This window comes from Simochromis diagramma, unplaced genomic scaffold (genome assembly GCF_900408965.1).
Source record: "Simochromis diagramma unplaced genomic scaffold, fSimDia1.1 OVJJ01000338.1, whole genome shotgun sequence".
Taxonomy (NCBI): Eukaryota; Metazoa; Chordata; class Actinopteri; order Cichliformes; family Cichlidae; genus Simochromis; species Simochromis diagramma.
The window spans coordinates 471295-490261 of NW_024387088.1; the positions used below are offsets into that span (position 1 = coordinate 471295).

Consider the following 18967-nt stretch of genomic DNA (forward strand, 5'->3'; position numbering starts at 1 on the left):
GGAATGTAGACGAAGCCTAGTTACCACAGTAAGTGACTGAACGAACTGGCGATGAGTAGTAGGCAGACCTGGCTTAAATAGGCCTCCTGTAATTGGCAGCAGATGGGGCTCAGGTGCGACACAGGCGGCTCCGAGAGTAGCCAGGGTACCATCCTGATGACAAAATTGAAAACCCCTCAGCTGCAAAAAACACAAAATGCACTCTTTGATTCTCCAGTTGTAATTTATTAGAACCCCCATAACATATTAAATGTTTTACAAAACACTATAGAGGGTAGTTACTGTCATATTGTTTAACATGGGCTGCATGATGATACGGTGATTAGCACCACGGCCTCACAGGAAGACGGTCCTGGATGTGAATCCATCAGTTTCCTGGTCTTCGGTGTGGAGTTTGTATCTTCTCCCAGTGCTGGTGTGGGTTCTCTCCAGGCACTCCAGCTTCCACCCACAGTTCAATGATGTGCTGGGTTACATGGTTATTCTCAGATCTGTCTCTCAACAGTTCTAGCAATTTGTCCATAACTCCTCTCACCCTTTGACAGCTGGGATAAGCTCCGATGGTACTACAACTCAGTACTTCAACAAATACTTCTCTTATCTCTATAGCTGTTGGTGAACACATCATTAAACATTTTTCTGTATACCAGCACATCAGTGTGTGTAAATATTGTCTTGAATCGTCCTTGCTTTTGCTATTTGATACATTTCTGACATTTTCAAATACAATTTAAAATTGTATTTCAATATTTGAGGGAGATGATGTCAAAGCAGTTACTGTTGGTCACATCATTTACTTCGAGTATGAGTACACTGTATTACACTGTACTCACGTACAGTGTAATAATCACAATGATGACTGAACTCTGACTGTAAGTAAAAGTAAAATAACAGCGCTGGCAGATAAAATATCCAAAATGCAGGAAGAATAAATGTCAACAAGACAAAAACAAAGAAAGGAAATCTGACAAAACACAAGAATCAATCAGGCACCCAGGAGGGCAAATAAAGGCATAAAATCAAGGCACATGAGACAGGCAAAGTACCAAAAGCAAAACTATAGAAACTAGGAAAATATGATCATTATAAACACAAGAAAGAATAAACATGGAGATTACAAAGCAGGAACCACAACTTTATAAGAACCCCTAACCAAAAACATTATTATTTCATTAAATCACATCTGTAGCTTGTACTTCTTTATCATCTCAGGCATGAATGGTACATAAATATGTGGTTTAAATCAGACATTTATGATTAAAATGTAATATAACTGCTTATGTTAAAACCATGCTTAGTTTCCCTTTATGCATAATAAATGCTTTATATATATCTTTGCTACAAAGATATAATCCAACTTGTTTTCTTTTTAACATTTCTACTCATTTTAGGAAAATTGTAATGTTGATATTGTTTATTCAGCCAAAAGTTTGGATTGCAAGCTTCCTTCATCAAGCACCAACAATATTTGCATTGTGATGTGGTCTATGGTACCTGTCTGTTAGAGAACAATGCTTAGAGAGACTCTAGTAAGAAAACATCAGAATGAACGATGATCAATAAATCTGAGAAAAACTGATGATGCCCTTCCATTTCACAATAATGCTTCTGATGTTCTCCAAGACACTACCCTTATGAGGAATCTCATCACTCTCATCTACTCTAAACGTTTTGACAAATGTGCTAGAAATCTGGGCAGTTGCAGCAGTAGACACTGGCTGTAGTACCCAGAGGGCAAGTTGTTGGCTTGCCAGATGTGGTACTGTAATTTGGAACTGTGGGGAAAAGTGGGACAGATGTTCCAGGTGACGAGAAAGATGTGGTGCTGAGAGGGATTGGTGGGTTGGATGTAGAAAAAGAAGACAAAAGTGTTGAATCTGAAGTAGAGATGGACCGATCCGATATTACGTATCGGTATCGGTCCGATACTGACCTAAATTACTGGATCGGATATCGGAGAAAAATAAAAAAATGTAATCCGATCCATTAAATATCACGAAAGCACCTCACAAAACTTGCAACACGCCGTAACTCACCTCAGAACGTTAGCACGTCGGAGCAGTATGCATCATGTGATAGAGCGGCTGTGACATGCGGGACCTGTCGGTGGTCTGGATAGCATTTGGAGCTTCGCTAGCAACCTGGCATTTCATCTCCGACAAAGTTATCCCCGAGAGAAGTAAAGCAAGTGTGTAAGTCCATCTCTCAATGTTTGTAAAGCATTCCTGCGTTAAGCTTAACAAACGATATATGGAGCGACTGCCTCTTTCTCTCTTGCTGCTACTTCAATCATGAAACTGCTTAACGATCAGCTGATCGGCTTTTCTGTCGCGAGTCTGTCTCTGTTGTTTGTTTTTGGCCCACTTTGCACCAGAAAGAGGAAACCAGCGGCTGAACAACAGCAGCACTTTTAAGCTTGATAAGCTGTTGTTAGAATTTATTTAATATTACTTTCTACTCGAGGATCTTTTTCTACGTAGCTGACGCTGGTAACTGTGCAGGGGCGGATCTAGCAAAGTTTAGCCAGGGGGGCCGATAGGGCATTAACAGGGAAAAGGGGACACAAAGACATACTTTTCTTTCTTATTCTCATTTAAAATGTCTAGCTTTTAATAAATAATTATCTGACACCCAAAGTTTTAATTTGATGTAAAATGAATAGAAGTCCATTACTGTATATAGTAACTATTAAGTCTAATATATATACCCTAGTAAGCTATAGTACTTTTTCCTTTGGGAAGGTACCATCTGTGCAGTCTGCAATTTTGTTGAAGAAAGATGTTGAATCTATTTAATATTTCTTGAAAAATAATTGATTTCTGTGCATTTTTTTTCACACTGCATCAAATTAAGGTTGATTACGTCGATTAAGCATCATGAGGTGGAGCGTGAGGGGTGGTTCCCTATTTTTTATTTATTTATTTTTGTTGTTGCTGGGAGTTGGAACCCTATTAGTTAGGTTGCTTAATATTTATGCTAAGTACTCTTTAAAATGCCAGAATAGGGAGGATGGTGTAGGTTTAAGTTTATTAGATTGATCAGTATTGCTGAACTATGAAATATTTTTTTGCATACAGGTATAACAGAATAGCTTTAGTGTAGTTGTTGTTTTAAACTTGAGTATGAACTTATACAAAATGCAGCAAGATATTTAAAAAACAGTTTTGTTGATTAAAAAACACTATATCGGATTCATATCGGTATCGGCAGATATCCAAATTTATGATATCGGTATCGGTATCGGACATAAAAAAGTGGTATCGTGCCATCTCTAATCTGAAGGCACAGCAGTGGTTGTAGGAGGAGTAGATGTACTCTTCTTTCTGTTCCATTATTGTCGGCAATGGGATTTACACGCAGGTTCAGAGTAAAGCTGAGTGACACTTTCGTCGTTAGGACATTTTGTTCCAGGAAATGCTTCAATTCCCAGCTCTGTGTGGAGTTCTCCCAAGGTCTTGGTCTCCAGATATTTTGGGCCAAGATCTTTGTTCTCACCCCAGTGTGCACTCGCCAGCCAGCTGTTCTGACTTTGACTGTAACAGCAGAATGCCGACCACAGCACTGAAGGAATATTTATCCTGTTGTTGAGGAAGAATCTGCTACTGGGCTGTGCTCCGATCACTACAAAGCCTTCTCTTTGTTTTTTGTTGTTAATGCAGTATTTATCCAGAATGCATTTAACACATCTCTCCATGCTGTTCCACCTACCATTGTTAAATAGTTTTCTTTGTGGAACAGCGTTAGTCAGGGTAAAGGTAGATCTTTTGTCACCTTCTTCAGATCTATAAGAGCTTGGAAATAAATGCCCTTTCTCAAACTGTCCAAGGTTGCTGTAATCAATGTCCCCAGCCTGGTGGGTGTAGATGATGTTCTCTGCTGGTGTCATATTGGCATCACTAGTTGGGTTTTCAAGCTATAAAAGTGAAAGTGATATATTAGTGATCCATGCATGGCTGCTGCAAAGTGGACTAAATGTACATTTACTAATTGGTTGATCAAAGTTGTATAATTTAAACATAATAACAGCCCTCTTAAGTTGTGAGCTTTACATATTTTAATGCTACCATTTAAAAAGGCAAACTTTAATTGACAAGACTGCCGTTGCATAGGAAACATACAGACGTGTCCTATATCAGAAAAAAATGGAAAATCTGTATAGCGTCATCAACATATAAGTGGGATCACTGAATGTTAAGTAATGAGTTAAATCAGTAATACTTTATAATAATCTCAGACTATTAAGCATTGCTGAGGTATTATTACATACTACTGAGGATTAGTCCTCAGTAGTATGTAATTTATAAATGCAGACTTGAAATACTTTCATTTTCTTATATAAATGCTTTATGTGACAAAAATACTCCTCACTCAGTCAAACAAAGTACTAAACTAACAATTAATAACTGATTGAATTAACCATGAATTACAGTATGAAACAAGTATTAATACAATCTTTATTAGAACACTCACAAACAATGAGCTCATATCTTAATTGCTATGTATATAAATCTACATTTAAATACTTTGTTAATCACTTTTTCAGCCTCTCTAAATGTCACCATGAACGTGAGCTTTTTAATTAAGAGGAAATGTTTGACGTACTAATGCCTCACTTATGCTTAATAGCATGACATTATTATAAAGTGTTACCATAAAAGTTTTGTAGTTCACTGCAATGCTTTAGTCCCAACAGCAGTAGCACAGCACTGTGGGTAGTTTAATTTTAGTGGTATACTAAGATTCACAGTAATAAATGTGGAAAGTATTATCATCATGTAGCACTGCATTATGAACATATTTTATTAAAGCTTAAAAAGATGTATTAAAATTGATGACTGTTACTTATAATGATACCTGTGGTTCAATCTTCCAAAAACTTCTTTTTCCCTCGCCTCCACCTCTGTACTCTGCAGCAGAAAAAACTGGAATCCTGTTCTTGGTGTCGTACAGCGTCACAAACCTCCTGATATTTCTCAAAGTCTGGCAGATCACTTTGTATCTGTTCTGGTCCTTGATGTTCCCTCCCTCCAAAATTCCTGGGATGTTTGGTGGAGTTTGCGCAAGAAAAAACTCATTACATTGTGCCACTGATGCCACCACTTTGGTTTCAGTGGGAACGATGGACAGAAGGAGCAGAGTAGCGAGAGGCAGGAGGTGCTGCATCATCAATGATATCATCGGTGAGCCCTGTGTCATCGGGTTAGAGAAAAAACAAAGACAGATATTACATTAAACAAACTTCCTCATTCCCTGATATATACATATACATGCATAATAACCCATAAGAGCCCGGACCTATTTTTACAGTCAAGAAAACTGTAGGAGAGTCAATGTTCAAACTTTAATAGAAACTTCCCTCAATGTGTAAAGGAGCAGTGTCACCTGTGTGACTGTGGGTTCTTAGGATGAAGGTTTCAAATTATGAGCTAAGTTTATGTCCAAGTGTCTATTCTAGGATTCCAGTGTCATTGAGGTGAATTCATTTCATCACAGAGAGAGAATCTGATAGCTTTTGTTTTTAAGATATTAATAAAAGCTTTTAGAGTTAATCCAAGGTCAACCAGCTCCTCTCTTTACTGTGAAAAGGTTGTAAAACATAAACCAGTATAGGATATTATTTTTTATCATGACCACATTCTTAAAAGTAACAAAAATAGGTTAATATATAATATTTGAAATAAACTATGCATTCTGTGAACACTGAACCCCACCCACTCTTCACACTTTCCGTTAACAAAGGAAGCACAGTCAGAAGTCAGTTGGATTAAACTGACAGAAACTAAAGCAGTTTTTCATCATCTACAGGAAAACACAAAGTGAGCCAGACAATAACTAAAACATAATTCAATAAGGCTTTTAGATATTCTGAGTTGCTTCAAAACAGTCATTCTCAGCTTTTCTCATTTAAATATCACCACTGCACAAACAGCACACTCTTAGACAGAATTTCCTGTTTCATCTTATGTTTGTTTTTGTTTGTTTTTTGCTGACAAGAGATAGGAGCAGGACTGTAGGTAACATACTGAAACATACATCTGCCACCTGTTCTCAGAGGTGATGAATACATTTTACAAAACACAGGTGAAGACATTCACAGAGAAGAAAGAAAGCTAACCTTCAAAGTAAAACAGGAAAGCTGAATCAGGAATCCAGAACTTTGAAACTTGAAACACCAGAACAAGAAAACCGAACAGAGACTGAAGCTTGACTATATTCAGTTAGAATCCTTTTCAATCACACAAATTACAAATTAAAAGATGAATAAAGTAGGGATAAGTGAAGAAGTTCTTACCTCCGATGATCTGTGAAAACCAGCAAAATGACCTTGTAACAGGTTCATACAGCAGAGGAAACAAGACAGCTAGTGAGGACCTGGACTGCCTTCCTCACATATAAACTGAGATAAAGAGGAAGTGTAGTTTTGGTGTTCTTCAGTGCGGAAACGCTTCGTAAGTTTTCTCAGAACCCAACCAAACATGTTTTACATGCATCATTTTCCACATTAAAGTGACTTCACCTTTTATTTGAGTTCTTTCTAAGAAGCAAAGTGTATTTCATGAAAAAGCAATGTTACTGCAATAAATAACACATCATCAGTGTGTGAATGTGTGTGTGAATGGGTGGATGACTGGATATGTAAAGCGCTTTGGGGTCCTTAGGGACTAGTAAAGTGCTATATAAATACAGGCCATTTACATTTACCATCATTTTATATTTAAAAAAACATTAAATAATAAATGAGTATATTTATAATATAATATAACACAGCTTATGAAAGGTATTACATTCATATAGATGCTAATCTGAAAGTGCTGCTGAGTCTGCAAGTGCTCGACTTACATGTTTTTTGTGTTTGTTTGTTTTTTTCATTTTGTGTGTTTTTTAGGTTGTTAATGCTGTTAGTACATTAGCAAGTAAAGCAAAGGATCTGTTGTTAACTTCAACTATAATAGCGTTTATTAATAAACATATTCACTGTTTTCTGAAGTAAAACTTTCGATCCTCAAAGAAAAGGAAAAAAAAGACAACTTTCTCACTTCAGCAGGTCTAACATCATTTGGTGCTCGTCTTTTCGAGAACAGTCTTCAGATGGACTTTGTTATCACAAAAAAAACATGAAACAACAAAACAACAGGGACAAAAACTATTTTTTCTGACGAAACTATTCAAAGAGGAAGATGCTGAGGCTAAGACTGAGACACTTGTGTAGGTTAACGTGCTGCATGGGTGAAAAGCTCAGAGCAAATCACACCGCACTGCAGTATTTGTTTATTTTTATAGGTTACATCGTCAATATGCAAATATAATCACATTTCCTGTTACGCAGGTCCTGATGCTGTCTGTGTGTAAGCTGTATGTGTGTGTGTCACAAAGTATGTGTGTTGCAAGTCAATTTCTAAGAATAATATAATGCAAGTCAACTTCTGCGGATATGTATTTCTGTACTGGTCTCTTGCGGTAAATGTCAGTGTCACAGGGTCAGCTTCCTGTTTCTACAGAAAACTGTGTCTGGTGAAATATGTATAACATAACATTTGAAGCATAAGCAAATAAAACAATAAAAACTCCCTAACACTAAGATAAAGTTACATGAAACCTAAATTACTGTGTCATTCTTCACAAGAAATTAACCCAAATGAAACTAAACGTATATCTCAAACTGTTGATTGTAACATAAAGAGGAAGGACAAATTAATGGAAAACATGAAGCCTTCTCTTCGACAATGATCAGTCAAGTCTGTCTTCAGTTTTATTTTGCGTTGTGTGTTTTGGTGAAATAAATAAATAAATAGCCTAAACTCAAATACAACACAACATAATACAACAAATACAAGATACAGTAACTATAACTGTACAAAGGCATACAAAAAGAGCAGTTACACAATAACTTTATGTGAGAAAACTTGACTTGCCATGACTTACAACAACTAAGGATACAAAGGTTACATGAGCAATAATCTTACTTGGAATTTGAGCAGTTTAATGATTAGAAATAAATGTTTGTAACCTTGAAGATCAAATCTGACTGACTCAAATTAAAATTTGAATGCATCTCACTACAGTGAAAGCTTTTATGCAACACATAGTTGAATGTGTGACATGGGTAGGTTTACATCTTGGGATTTTTATTATTATCATTGTTGTTGTTGTTGTTACGATCCCCTCTACTAGGGAGGCGTAACATACACGAGCCCTCACACAAGAAACTGAGTAAAACAGAAAACTGACAGGGCTTTTTCAACAGACCACTTTACATGAAGGCATTAACTCAGACAATAGTAAAAGCTAAGAGTTAACTGAGGCAAGCTAGCATCACAAAACTCTAATCAAGTTAAGTTCAACCAGGCACCGAGGTTAACAAACAAAATTCAATGCTATGAACAGAGTTGAGCGAGCAAAGTTCAAAGAGGGAGGCAAGAAGGAAGCATGTTCAGTCCTAAGCAGCAGACACAGAGCCACAGGTGGATACAATCAACCACTCATTGCTTCCTGGAGCACCACCGGATCCCAGGCAGTCAAGTGTCTATTAGCAGGGGTGCACATAAGTGGTCCGCAGGTGCGCATGCGCTGTCAAAATAAAAGACGCACACCAGATAAGAAGTTGCAATGTGTGTTTGCGTACATATAAAAGGCACTGTTTTTGTTCGATAGAGTGGGATTTTCACGGCATATTCTGCACCACATCTCTGTGCGTTCATCATTTGTTTGAAGCCAGCTCACCTCCTGCAACCACATATCCGAGAATAAGCGCTTCTTTTGCGGTTTGGGCTTCTTCTGACATTTCTTTGGAGGTGGAGGAACACCAAAGTAATTGCTTAAAGGAGCTTCTTCGACATCTTTAAGAGTTCTAAACAAACGTCTGTCCTCCTCCAGAAAATCTTATGTACGCAAATGCGCGTTGCAACTTCTTATCTTGTGCGCGTTTTTTATTTTGACAGCGAATGCGCACCTGCGGACCACTTATGTGCACCGCTGTCTATGAGGGTTGACACACTGCAATCTGCATACAGGAGGGCTGGCACAGATCTCCAGCTAGCCAATCGTTATTGAGTCCTGGCACTATCGGATTTGCTTGAAGAGAAAAGCGGTCTCACTCCCTCCGAGGCCCAGGGCCATAACAATTATTATTATTATTATTATTATTATTACTATTATTATTATTATTATTATTATTATTATTATTATCATCACCCAAGTTTGAATGGTGATTACCTAAAAAATGAGGCAGAGTGAGCACTGAGAAACATTTCTTTTTGTCACCTGTCAACAATGTAAACATGCTGATACCCTGAGTTACAGGCAGAGGGCTTCATCGTACACTGAACGTTATTTTTAATTATTCCTGAAAAGTTAGTTTTGAACAGACATTGGGCTGCAAATCAAGACAGCATCTATATCACTTAATAGTCTTTCACACATTTATCCTCAATATGAGTTTGATCCTTTTTGATTTCTTATAAAAAATACTTCACCCAGATTTAAAATGATGTCTTTTTAAAACCTAAAGTGTATTTTCCTACAGAAAACACAAAATGCACTATTTGATGCTCCAGTTGTCATTTATTAGAACCACAATAACACATTATATGGTTTACAAAACACTATAGAGGGTAGTTACTGTCATATAGTTTAGCATGGGCTGCATGATGATACGATGATTAGCACCACGGCCTCACAGGAAGACGGTCCTGGGTGTGAATCCATCAGTTGCCTGGTGTTCTAAGTGGAGTTTGCATCTTCTCCCAGTGGGTTTTCCAGCTTCCACCCACAATTCAAAGATATGCTAGGTTACATGGTTATTCTCAGATCTGTCTCTCACCAGTTCTGGCAATTTGTCCATAGCTCCTCTCGCCCTATGACAGCTGGGATAGCCTCCAGCTCTAGCTCAGCTGCAAAAACTGATGGCTGGATGGTTAAATACTTGTCTTATGAGTACATGTTTAACACCATTACATACACAGACTCCATAGCTGTTGGTGAACGCATCATTAAACATTTTTACTGCATCTTATCTCAGATGTTCCTAAATTCTTTGTTTTTTCTTTGCGATTAATTTCCAGCATTTTCAAATAAAAAGCGAAACATCATGGCTGTACAAATATAAAGATATATTTCAATATATGAGGGCAATGATATCAAAGAGGTCACATCACACTCATTTTCTCAGGTTTTCTACCATTAGCTCAGCGTATGAGTACATTTGCACCCAGTGTAATAATCACAGTGTAGAAGAGTTTCACCAGAATAGCACCAATCAGTCCAGGCACAGATACTGATGGCTGAGCTCTGACTGTAAGGAAGACAGAACAAAATAACAGAGTTGGCATAGAAAGTACCAAAAATACAGGCAGAATAAATGGCTGAAAGGCAACAATAAAGGAAGGAAATCAAACAATACACAGTAGAATCAATTAGGTAACCGACAGGGAAAGCCAAAGCAGAAATACAGGGCACAGGAGCTTAAAAGCTCTTGTACTGTATATATGTATTTCTCATATTTACCTTCTAATTAAGTATGTGCGGATGAGATGTGTGAATCAGAGCAGTACTGCACAGGCAGTATAAAAGATGGATACAGCCTCAAGGTCTAATATGCAAGTATGTTAAACCTTCATTCTTTTAATGGCCAGCAGGTGGAGACTCCTGTGACTGGAAAGAGACTTCCAGTGCTATAGAAGTCTAGGGGAAGTTCCCTCACTCTGTGACCTCTTTAAACCTTTTACTGTTGACTTGCTTGGCTCAGCCACGAATTTCTAGTCATAATGAATAAAATATGAAGTTCATTTAGTAAATTATGGCCTTTATTGAAATCAGAATGAAGGATTATCCAAGTAATGCTCACTCATGAATTAATTACCAGTCATAAGTTCTTGAACAATGAATGTGCATTGGACACCTCTTCCCTTATCATGTCCATTTCAAAGTGGTAAAGCACTCAACTTGAGGTTTCATAAGAGTACTTCACTAAGTAATGAGTGGTGCAAGAATGGCTACATCCACTTTTTATACTGTTTATATTTTTTTGACCATGCAATGTGCATGTGGACACACTGAAAATATGTGACTGCATTTTAAATAGTTTCAATTCAGCATTCAATACAGTGCACAACAACAGCTACCTAAAGGCATTTTATATTGTAAGGCAAAGACCCTACAATAATACAAAGAAAACAGCGAAAACCCCAACAATCATATGACCCCCTATGAGCAAGCACTTTGGCAACAGAGGGAGAGAAAAACTTTCTTTTAACAGGAAGAAACATCCAGCAGAACCATGCTCAGGGAGGGGCGGCCATCTGCTGTCTGTTGCGACCATTTGGGGTGAGGGGAGGAAAACAGGACTGCCTCAATAAGGATTTTATGCTTCACCAGTTGGAAAATAACAAAATCTTTTGAATATATGTCAATCAATCCTCAGTGACTAGTTTAAATAGGTGAAATTAGTCAATGCATTGCTTTTGGAGCACAATGAGTATGTCAAAGGACAGACTGGGTGTATTTTATGTATCACATCTACCACATTTCTCCTCAAAACAGATGTCTTGTTGCCTGAACCCACCTTTGCCTTTGACAGCCATCCAACTCTGTGCTGACTGTCCTTTTGTTGGGTGTTCACACTTGTAGAAACCTTCATCAGATAAGGACACAGCTGAGAAAGTGAGGCTTCCTGCAGGCTGAGTACTGATTAAATGTCCGTCTTTGTAGAAGTTAGCTGAGAAATTAGAAGTCGCCTTGCTCTCTTCATCGTACTTGTAATAGCAGAGAAATTTCACTGTTTCATCTTCTGTCACAGGAAGCGCAGGGCTTTCCAGGATGACTCCATCTGAAAATCAAACCGTGCTATGACTCCTCAGCTCTATAACAGATAAAAAGTCTAAAACATCAAATAATAAAGAGCATTACATGTGACTGTGATGTTGATAGTCTCACTGCATTCCCCTCGATCAGACTCACACCAGTATGTTCCAGTGTCTGATGCATAGGTGTCCACAATAGTGCATGACGTCTGATTTGACACTCCCCAACCCGAGATACATGACTCAGCAGTTTTAGAGGAGGTGTTTCTCTTCAGAGTCCAATTTCCAGAGTTGTCTGTCCCTTCACAGCTCAGCGTGATCATGTCATACCAAAAGAACTGAGATCTGTCAGGATGGATGCTCAGCATTGCAGCTGGGGTTCGAAACATGAAATAAAAAGAAGGGGAAAAAAGCATTAGGCTGAGATTTGGTCCTTTTAAAACATGCAAGTCTGCAGACTTGTGGTAAGCCCCAGACACACAGGTCTAGAGACCCCATGGCAAGCATTGGTTGATAGAGAAAACATGTTCTTCAACATTAAACCACCTAGTGAATGACAACTGTTGCGAAATCAGTTTTACCCTAGTTCTTTTTATTCCTCAAGCATCCAAAGACGGACTCAGTAGTCATTTTCACAAAAACTTTATTCATCTTTATTCATCTTTACTCATCTTTACTCGTCTTTATTTATCTTCATTTAAGCATGCATTCTTCTAGAAGGGAAGACTTGCCAGGCCGGTGCCCCTCTGCAAAATCTTCACTCATTTGTCTGTGAAACACAGTTTTGTAGGAGCGACCCCATCATAAAACCCCCCACGGTGTGCTGCAAACTCTGTGTCTGTGTCTATGTGCACGAGCACATGAATGCCTGTGTGTGCGCGTACCTGTGTGTATGTGTGAGTGCACGTGAGTGAGTGTGCGTGTGGATGTGTGTGCGTAACAGTTAAAACACTATGCGCGTATATCTCTATGTACGTGCCTTCCTGAGGGTCATAAAAGTCCATCTCCCTTCCAAACCAAAGTTATTTAGTTACAAACTTTGAGACTCCCACCCAGGCATGCCCTGAGGAATTTCCACTCAGCATTAACTCCTCTTTGTCTTACTTACACAGTTCATGACACAGTCAGGCCTTTATTTATATCCAGGACAGTGTCAGTGTCTCACAATTCTATATCCTATCTAACACATTCCTAAACTCTAAAATAAGCTAAACATTCCTACACAACCTGATTTTCAGTTATTTCAGAGCCATTGCTAAAAGTTTGATTTCCAAGCAATTTTACTCCGACTTGTACATTTGATAATATATTTCCTAACAGCGCATTAAACTGTACCCTTCCTTTCTTTTTCAGTTCAATTTCAGCTCTATTGAAACTGGCTTGCAGCTGTTTTTAGTATGAGACGTGAAGACAGGACAAAACTGCCCACAACTGCCAAGCTTGGAGGCCCTCTGGTGACCTCAAACAGGAAAAAGAAAACCAGGTTTTTGAAAATGCCACAGCACACAAACCAGAGAGGTGCTCATCTAACAAGGCAACCTGAAAACTGAAAACAATCTTCAGTGCGTATATAATATGTTCATGGTTTACTGTTCTGATGTGTTTCCTTCATCTAACTGTTTTAATGCTCATGGACAAAAAAATGATCAGAAATCCACAAAAGATTAAGACCATATCACCGCATCATATCAGTCTATTACTTGTAAGTCCATGACATCTGTGTATAAAATAATAATAACAGTGATAATAAGAGGAACTTCTCAAACTAAGACATGGACCAAAGTAAAGGCCACAGATGGAGTGCACCTACAAGAGTGCACACTGTTTGAGGTTAATGCCAGAGGGCATTTGGACTCTGTTACTGAGTGAACAGAGCGTTAGAAACTCTTACGTATTAAGAGACTCTGCTCTGTTTGTGTGATCTGCCACTTCATGGCTGAGTTGCTGTTGTTCCACTTCGTAATAATATCACTTTCAGTTGATCATCGAATATCTAGGAGGGAAGAAATTCCACGAATGGACTTTAGTCATACCACATGTTTCAGTGACCTCTTTAGAACGACTCAGTCTTTTGTAAGTGTTTGTAATGGCGGACTGAAAGGGTGCTCAGTTTTATACAGCTGTGTAAATGCAACTTAAAACACCTGAATTCAAAGATTAACAGCTGTGGGCCAATACTGTCGTCCATATAATATACGATCGCTAGGCAACTGTTTTACTACTGCCAGCTTGAGCTTGTAGGGCGATGCTTCAGTTTATCCATTTAAGCTCCATGCAGGCAAATGATTACACAAAACATCATCCTGTCCCTCCTGTATATCACCAGTGTGTTGGAAAGCAGCAACATTTTAATTTCGTGTAGAGGCTAGAATACATTAAACAGAGTCTAATTAAAGCTGAAAATGGCAGATACAGAATGAAAACATTTGGCCTCCAGACCTTGTGTGGACCTTTGACTTTGTGGATCTGTTGTGGACCTTTTAACACCCGTCTCCTCTCTCTCTATGGACATTTCCCTCAAGAACTGAAAGAAACCCCTGTGCTTTTACCAAGACCCCTCAGTGCGTACCTTAACTCATGTGTAAATAAAGATTATAATACTTTGATACAACTCTCTATCAGCTCAGCATGTGGGTCTGTTTTTGCTTACTGGCCTTACAGTCTTGAAAAATATTACATCCCTACCTTCATTGTAGACGGATTTCAGAAATGTAGAGCAATTTTAACCCTCACATGCACACACTCACACATACACACACACACTCACACAAACATAGAGTGCATAATTAGTTTTATTTCTTAAACTATTTACTCTGTTGAGTTATACATTTGATAATATATTTCCTAACAGCGCATTAAACCGTACCCTTCCTTTCTTTTTCAGTTCAATTTCAGCTCTATTGAAACTGGCTTGCAGCTGTTTTTACCATGAGACATGAAGACAGGACAAAACTGCCCACAACTGCCAAGCTTGGAGGCCCTCTGGTGACCTCAAACAGGAAAAAGAAAACCAGGTTTTTGAAAATGTCACAGCACACAAACCAGAGAGGTGCTCATCTAACAAGGCAACCTGAAAACTGAAAACAATCTTCAGTGCGTATATAATATGTTCATGGTTTACTGTTCTGATGTGTTTCCTTCATCTAACTGTTTTAACCTGAAACCTGAAAACAATCTTTGGTGTATCTATAACGTGTTCATGGCATGCCTGATGCGCTGGGATCCAGATACACTTGAGTCCTAATTATAGTCAATTCAGTTTAGTCAAGACAAAATCTTCAAGATTACTCCATCAAAGTAACAATTGATATTGATGTGTCTAATAATAAGAAAAATTCATGATCTCTGGAAGATGACTGTACTTCAACAGAGTGCAACAAAGCTGCCTCTCTATGCTGAGACCGTTGAAGTCCTGTGTAGATGAGCAGACATTTCCTCTCCAGTTTCCTTCATCTAACAATTTTACTGTTTGTGAACAAAACAATAACCAGAAATCCACATGAACGTGAACACCAAATCTCCACATAACATCATTCTGTTGTCGAGCTAGTGGCAGAAAATAAAAATAAAAAAATAAATGAATAAACCGCTATTTGGAAAAAGGTTTTGTATTTAATCCAAATCATCTAAAAATTTAAAATCTTCCAAAAAACAAACACACAAAAAATGTCCAGAACTTTATTTTTCTTGGTCTCAGAAGGATTTTCACAACAACACCCTTGTGATGCTTGATAATATAGAGACCCTACGATATTAGTAAGTGAATACCAAATACCTTAAAATCTCCTTTGAGCAAGTACTTTAAGGATAAAGTGGGAAGAATGAAGTCCCTTTTACAAGAGACAATATAATTTCAAGGGTGTTAAAATATATAATTATGTCGTTTTCACGATATACATAATGAATAGTGATTTTATCTTGGCATTGGTACCATTGTTGGCAGATCACAGAGAGTCCCTGCAGGTTGCAAAAAAGGAACTAACTGGACTTTTTCCACTGCTGATATGTTGACATGTTGCAGTAGGAAAACCATTTGTGTACTTTGCCAACTTGGGTTTGTAGTGCGACGCTTCTGTTTAACAATTTAAGCTCACAGCACAGTAAAATTATCATGGAAAACATCATTCTGTCCATGCAATATATCACGAGTACGTCTGAAAACAGCAACGTGGAAGTGAGTAAATGAAAGTGAAATTAAAAAACAGCAAATCACATTTTTAGCTTGTGAAGAGCCGAACATAAATCAAAACCTAATAACTCTGGAAAAAATGGGAGAATTTTAAAGCAGAATGTGTGAGGAAGCAGCCTTTGTAGGACAAAGAAGTAATCGTATTTTCTTTGAGATCTTTGGAGAAACATACACCTAATAAAACCTTCAAATGTCCTGTGAGCTCAGGAATTCTTTCAATTACAGCTGAATTAAAAACAGCTAAAAAAGTAAAATTTACTCACAGATAATCAGACACGTTGAAGAGATGTCCATTGTGCTTTGGTGCTCTTTTCTTTCTTAGAAACTTTTCAGCAGCTCTCTGACTTGCAGGAAGTTATTAGGGTCGCACAGATGATTAGGTGTTGGTGGGCTCTGCAAAAAAACCCTCATATTCCAAATGTCAGATCAACATTGTGAGCACATGCAGGGGGCTTCTATTTTCCACCCCTTGTGGTCTCTGTCTGCAGAATGCAGTGCTGTTTGATTTCCCCCTCCAAACACTTATCCTTCTCATGAATTTACACCCCCACCATTTCACACCTACCCCTCTGAAGCGGCTTCATGCCGTGCACTTGAGCATGACAGGAAATGAGACACCCTTCAGTAAGTGAAAAAAGTGTAAAGTCTCTTTTTTACACTCTTTTAGAAGTTAAAGCAAGCCTATGAAATCTTCTTTAGTTGAATCCCCTTTTTGTTTTCGTCAGAAGACCAAATTAATTCAATAATAATAATTTAACAATTCACAAAGACAGGCGCGCCTCCAGAATTTTTTCATACGGGGGCCACTAAAAATATTGTGGTCGTGCCTCAAAAACAGAATTTTAATTTTTATGTTGTTGTCAAATATAGGTTGCTTGAAAAGTATGGCAAAAAGGAGAGAGAATTATAGGTTTATATGCCTAGTTAATATCCTGCTATTAGAGCTGATATCACTGAAAATAAGCACGTATGAAAACCAAATAATATTTTGAGTCATAATAATCTGTTTTAACAATAACAAGTGCATGTTTCAGCTCATTTTAGGGTGTCTTCATCGCTCTTGTGCTCTTGTGTGTGTGTGTGTGTGGGGGGGGGGGGGGGTGCAATGATTCAGAGGAAGATTCACTGGGAAATCACTACGCAAAGTATCATTCTGACTCACCGCTATGAATCACAGCTGTGTTAAGAAAAATTCACAATGCTTCAGCAAGTGAAGCTGAAGCGAAGAACTTCAAATCACAGCACACTCAACGATAGCTGTCAACTTATCAGGTACATAAAGAAGCAGTGATGCAGAGTCTCATGTATTTAATTAATCCACCAAAGACTCTTTTAAGATCCACGTGTTTGACTTCATCTGTATCGACAACAGGCAACCAGTAACGATCCTACAATTCCTGAAAGCTGTGCACTGCTGCCCTCTGTTGGTGTTAACTGATCCTACCAAAACCTATGCCAGATCAGCCAATCCCTCTGTCTGTTCAGTGTGTAGGGTTGCTCTGGGCCATATCGCTCTCTTTCCTAAACCTAAACCAAACCAAGTAGAAAATAAAAGAACGTACCAAGTGGGGAGGTAGTGGGGAACAGGTGCAAAGCAGCACATACTCCCCCAATACAATTTTTTGGTTATTTGTCCGTCCTCCTAACCCTGTGGCCTCTGTCGTCTGAAAACAGAATACATGTGAAGAAGTCTGGTTCCCTCTCAGAGAAAAGGAATTAACAATGTCGTGATTGGAGGCAATAAGACGCATGGTTCTCCTGCACGAACAGCTTTTGTTGAACTGTAGCAGCAGTGTACGTGGCTATCATCAATTTTCTCAAAACATATACACATACAGTATTCTAGCGACCTCTAGTGGTCGCCCCCATGGTAGCCTTACTAGGACAACATAAACAGATATCACAACAAACAATAGGATTTCTTTTATTCTGTTTCTGGTGTTTCCTCAAGGTCGGTTTACAAGGACTCAGAGGAAAATGGTTTAGAAGGGAATCCAGAGAAGACCACTAAACACAGTAAACAGTGCTTAATGTAACAGGTCAAAATGTGTGTTGAAGACATAAATATCGATTAAACTAATAGTTAAAAGGTTAAGAGATAAAAAAAAAAAAGAAAAAAAGAAAAAGATAATTCATAAGTTATGGAATCACAGTTCAGTTCATGTTTTTAAACAAGGTAAAAAAAAATGTGTAATAATTTTTGTGTGTGTTTATCCATCCATCCATCCACTTATCCTCCTCAGGGTCACTGGAGCCTATCCCAGCTGTCATAGGGCGAGATAGGCAGGATACACCCTGGACAGGTCACCAGGGATAGAAAACCATTCACACGTATGGACAATTTAGATTAATCAATTAACCTATCCCCACTAAGTGCACGTCTTTGGACGGTGGGAGGAAGCCACAGTACCCAGAGACAACATGCGAACTTCACACAGAAAGATCCCGGCCTGATGGGGTCTTTCTGGACCTCCTTGCTTTGTGGCAACAGTGCTAACCACCGTGCCACCGTACTGTCCTTGTGTGCTTATTATGTCTTTAATTACTGGTTCAGTGGTTTTCTCACTACACTTTGCGGCATTACTTTATGATACAACTAGGTGGTGCAAAGTGCACAGGAGAAACATAAACTCTCTTTGAGGCAAACTGTAAACAAGCTGATGATCTGTGCCTCTTTATTTTAATACACAGGTGGGTTATTAGTCCTTAAATGACTTATAGGTAACACAGTAGAAACAATAAGCCTGTTGTGAACATGTCAAAGGAAAGTATAACTTATAAACTCAGTAATGTCGAAGTATTGTGAGTAGAATGAAACCATAACGTGCTAGGCTAATGGACTTGATGCTAGCAGGTAAAGCTTCAAGTGCAGTAGCGATGCTAATGAAGTACAAAAAGTATTCGTGACAGTAAAGTTAATCAGGCTCATGAATGTTTTCAGTTGTGTTTTCTATATGTTTTGTTGAGGTAAGAGGAGATG

General features: G+C 38.3%; 2 protein-coding genes across 3 annotated transcripts in view; both read right to left on the reverse strand.

The window, feature by feature from the left end:
- Positions 1 to 217: 217 nt before the first annotated feature.
- Positions 218 to 18967, reverse strand: part of LOC120742673 (endonuclease domain-containing 1 protein-like) — a 73995-nt gene continuing 55245 nt past the window's right edge. Inside the window, exons 1-4 of one of the 2 annotated variants that reach the window (XM_040046101.1) lie at positions 6293 to 6472; positions 4855 to 5187; positions 3277 to 3913; positions 218 to 1877 (exon numbers count right to left, since the gene is read on the reverse strand). In XM_040046101.1, coding sequence (XP_039902035.1) covers positions 3332 to 3913; positions 4855 to 5187; positions 6293 to 6340 — 963 coding nt within the window. In that variant the 5' untranslated portion in view covers positions 6341 to 6472 and the 3' untranslated portion in view covers positions 218 to 1877; positions 3277 to 3331. Of the gene's footprint in view, positions 1878 to 3276; positions 3914 to 4854; positions 5188 to 6292; positions 6473 to 18967 lie in introns of those variants that run through there. The other variant, XM_040046102.1, reaches the window with a different exon arrangement.
- On the reverse strand, positions 9553 to 16525 carry LOC120742674. Its single transcript, XM_040046104.1, has 4 exons — positions 16251 to 16525; positions 11905 to 12171; positions 11561 to 11824; positions 9553 to 10291 (listed from the first exon to the last, which is right to left on the reverse strand). Exons 1-4 carry the CDS (start codon positions 16279 to 16281, stop codon positions 10185 to 10187), a joined length of 669 nt encoding a protein of 222 aa, XP_039902038.1. The 5' UTR covers positions 16282 to 16525; the 3' UTR covers positions 9553 to 10184.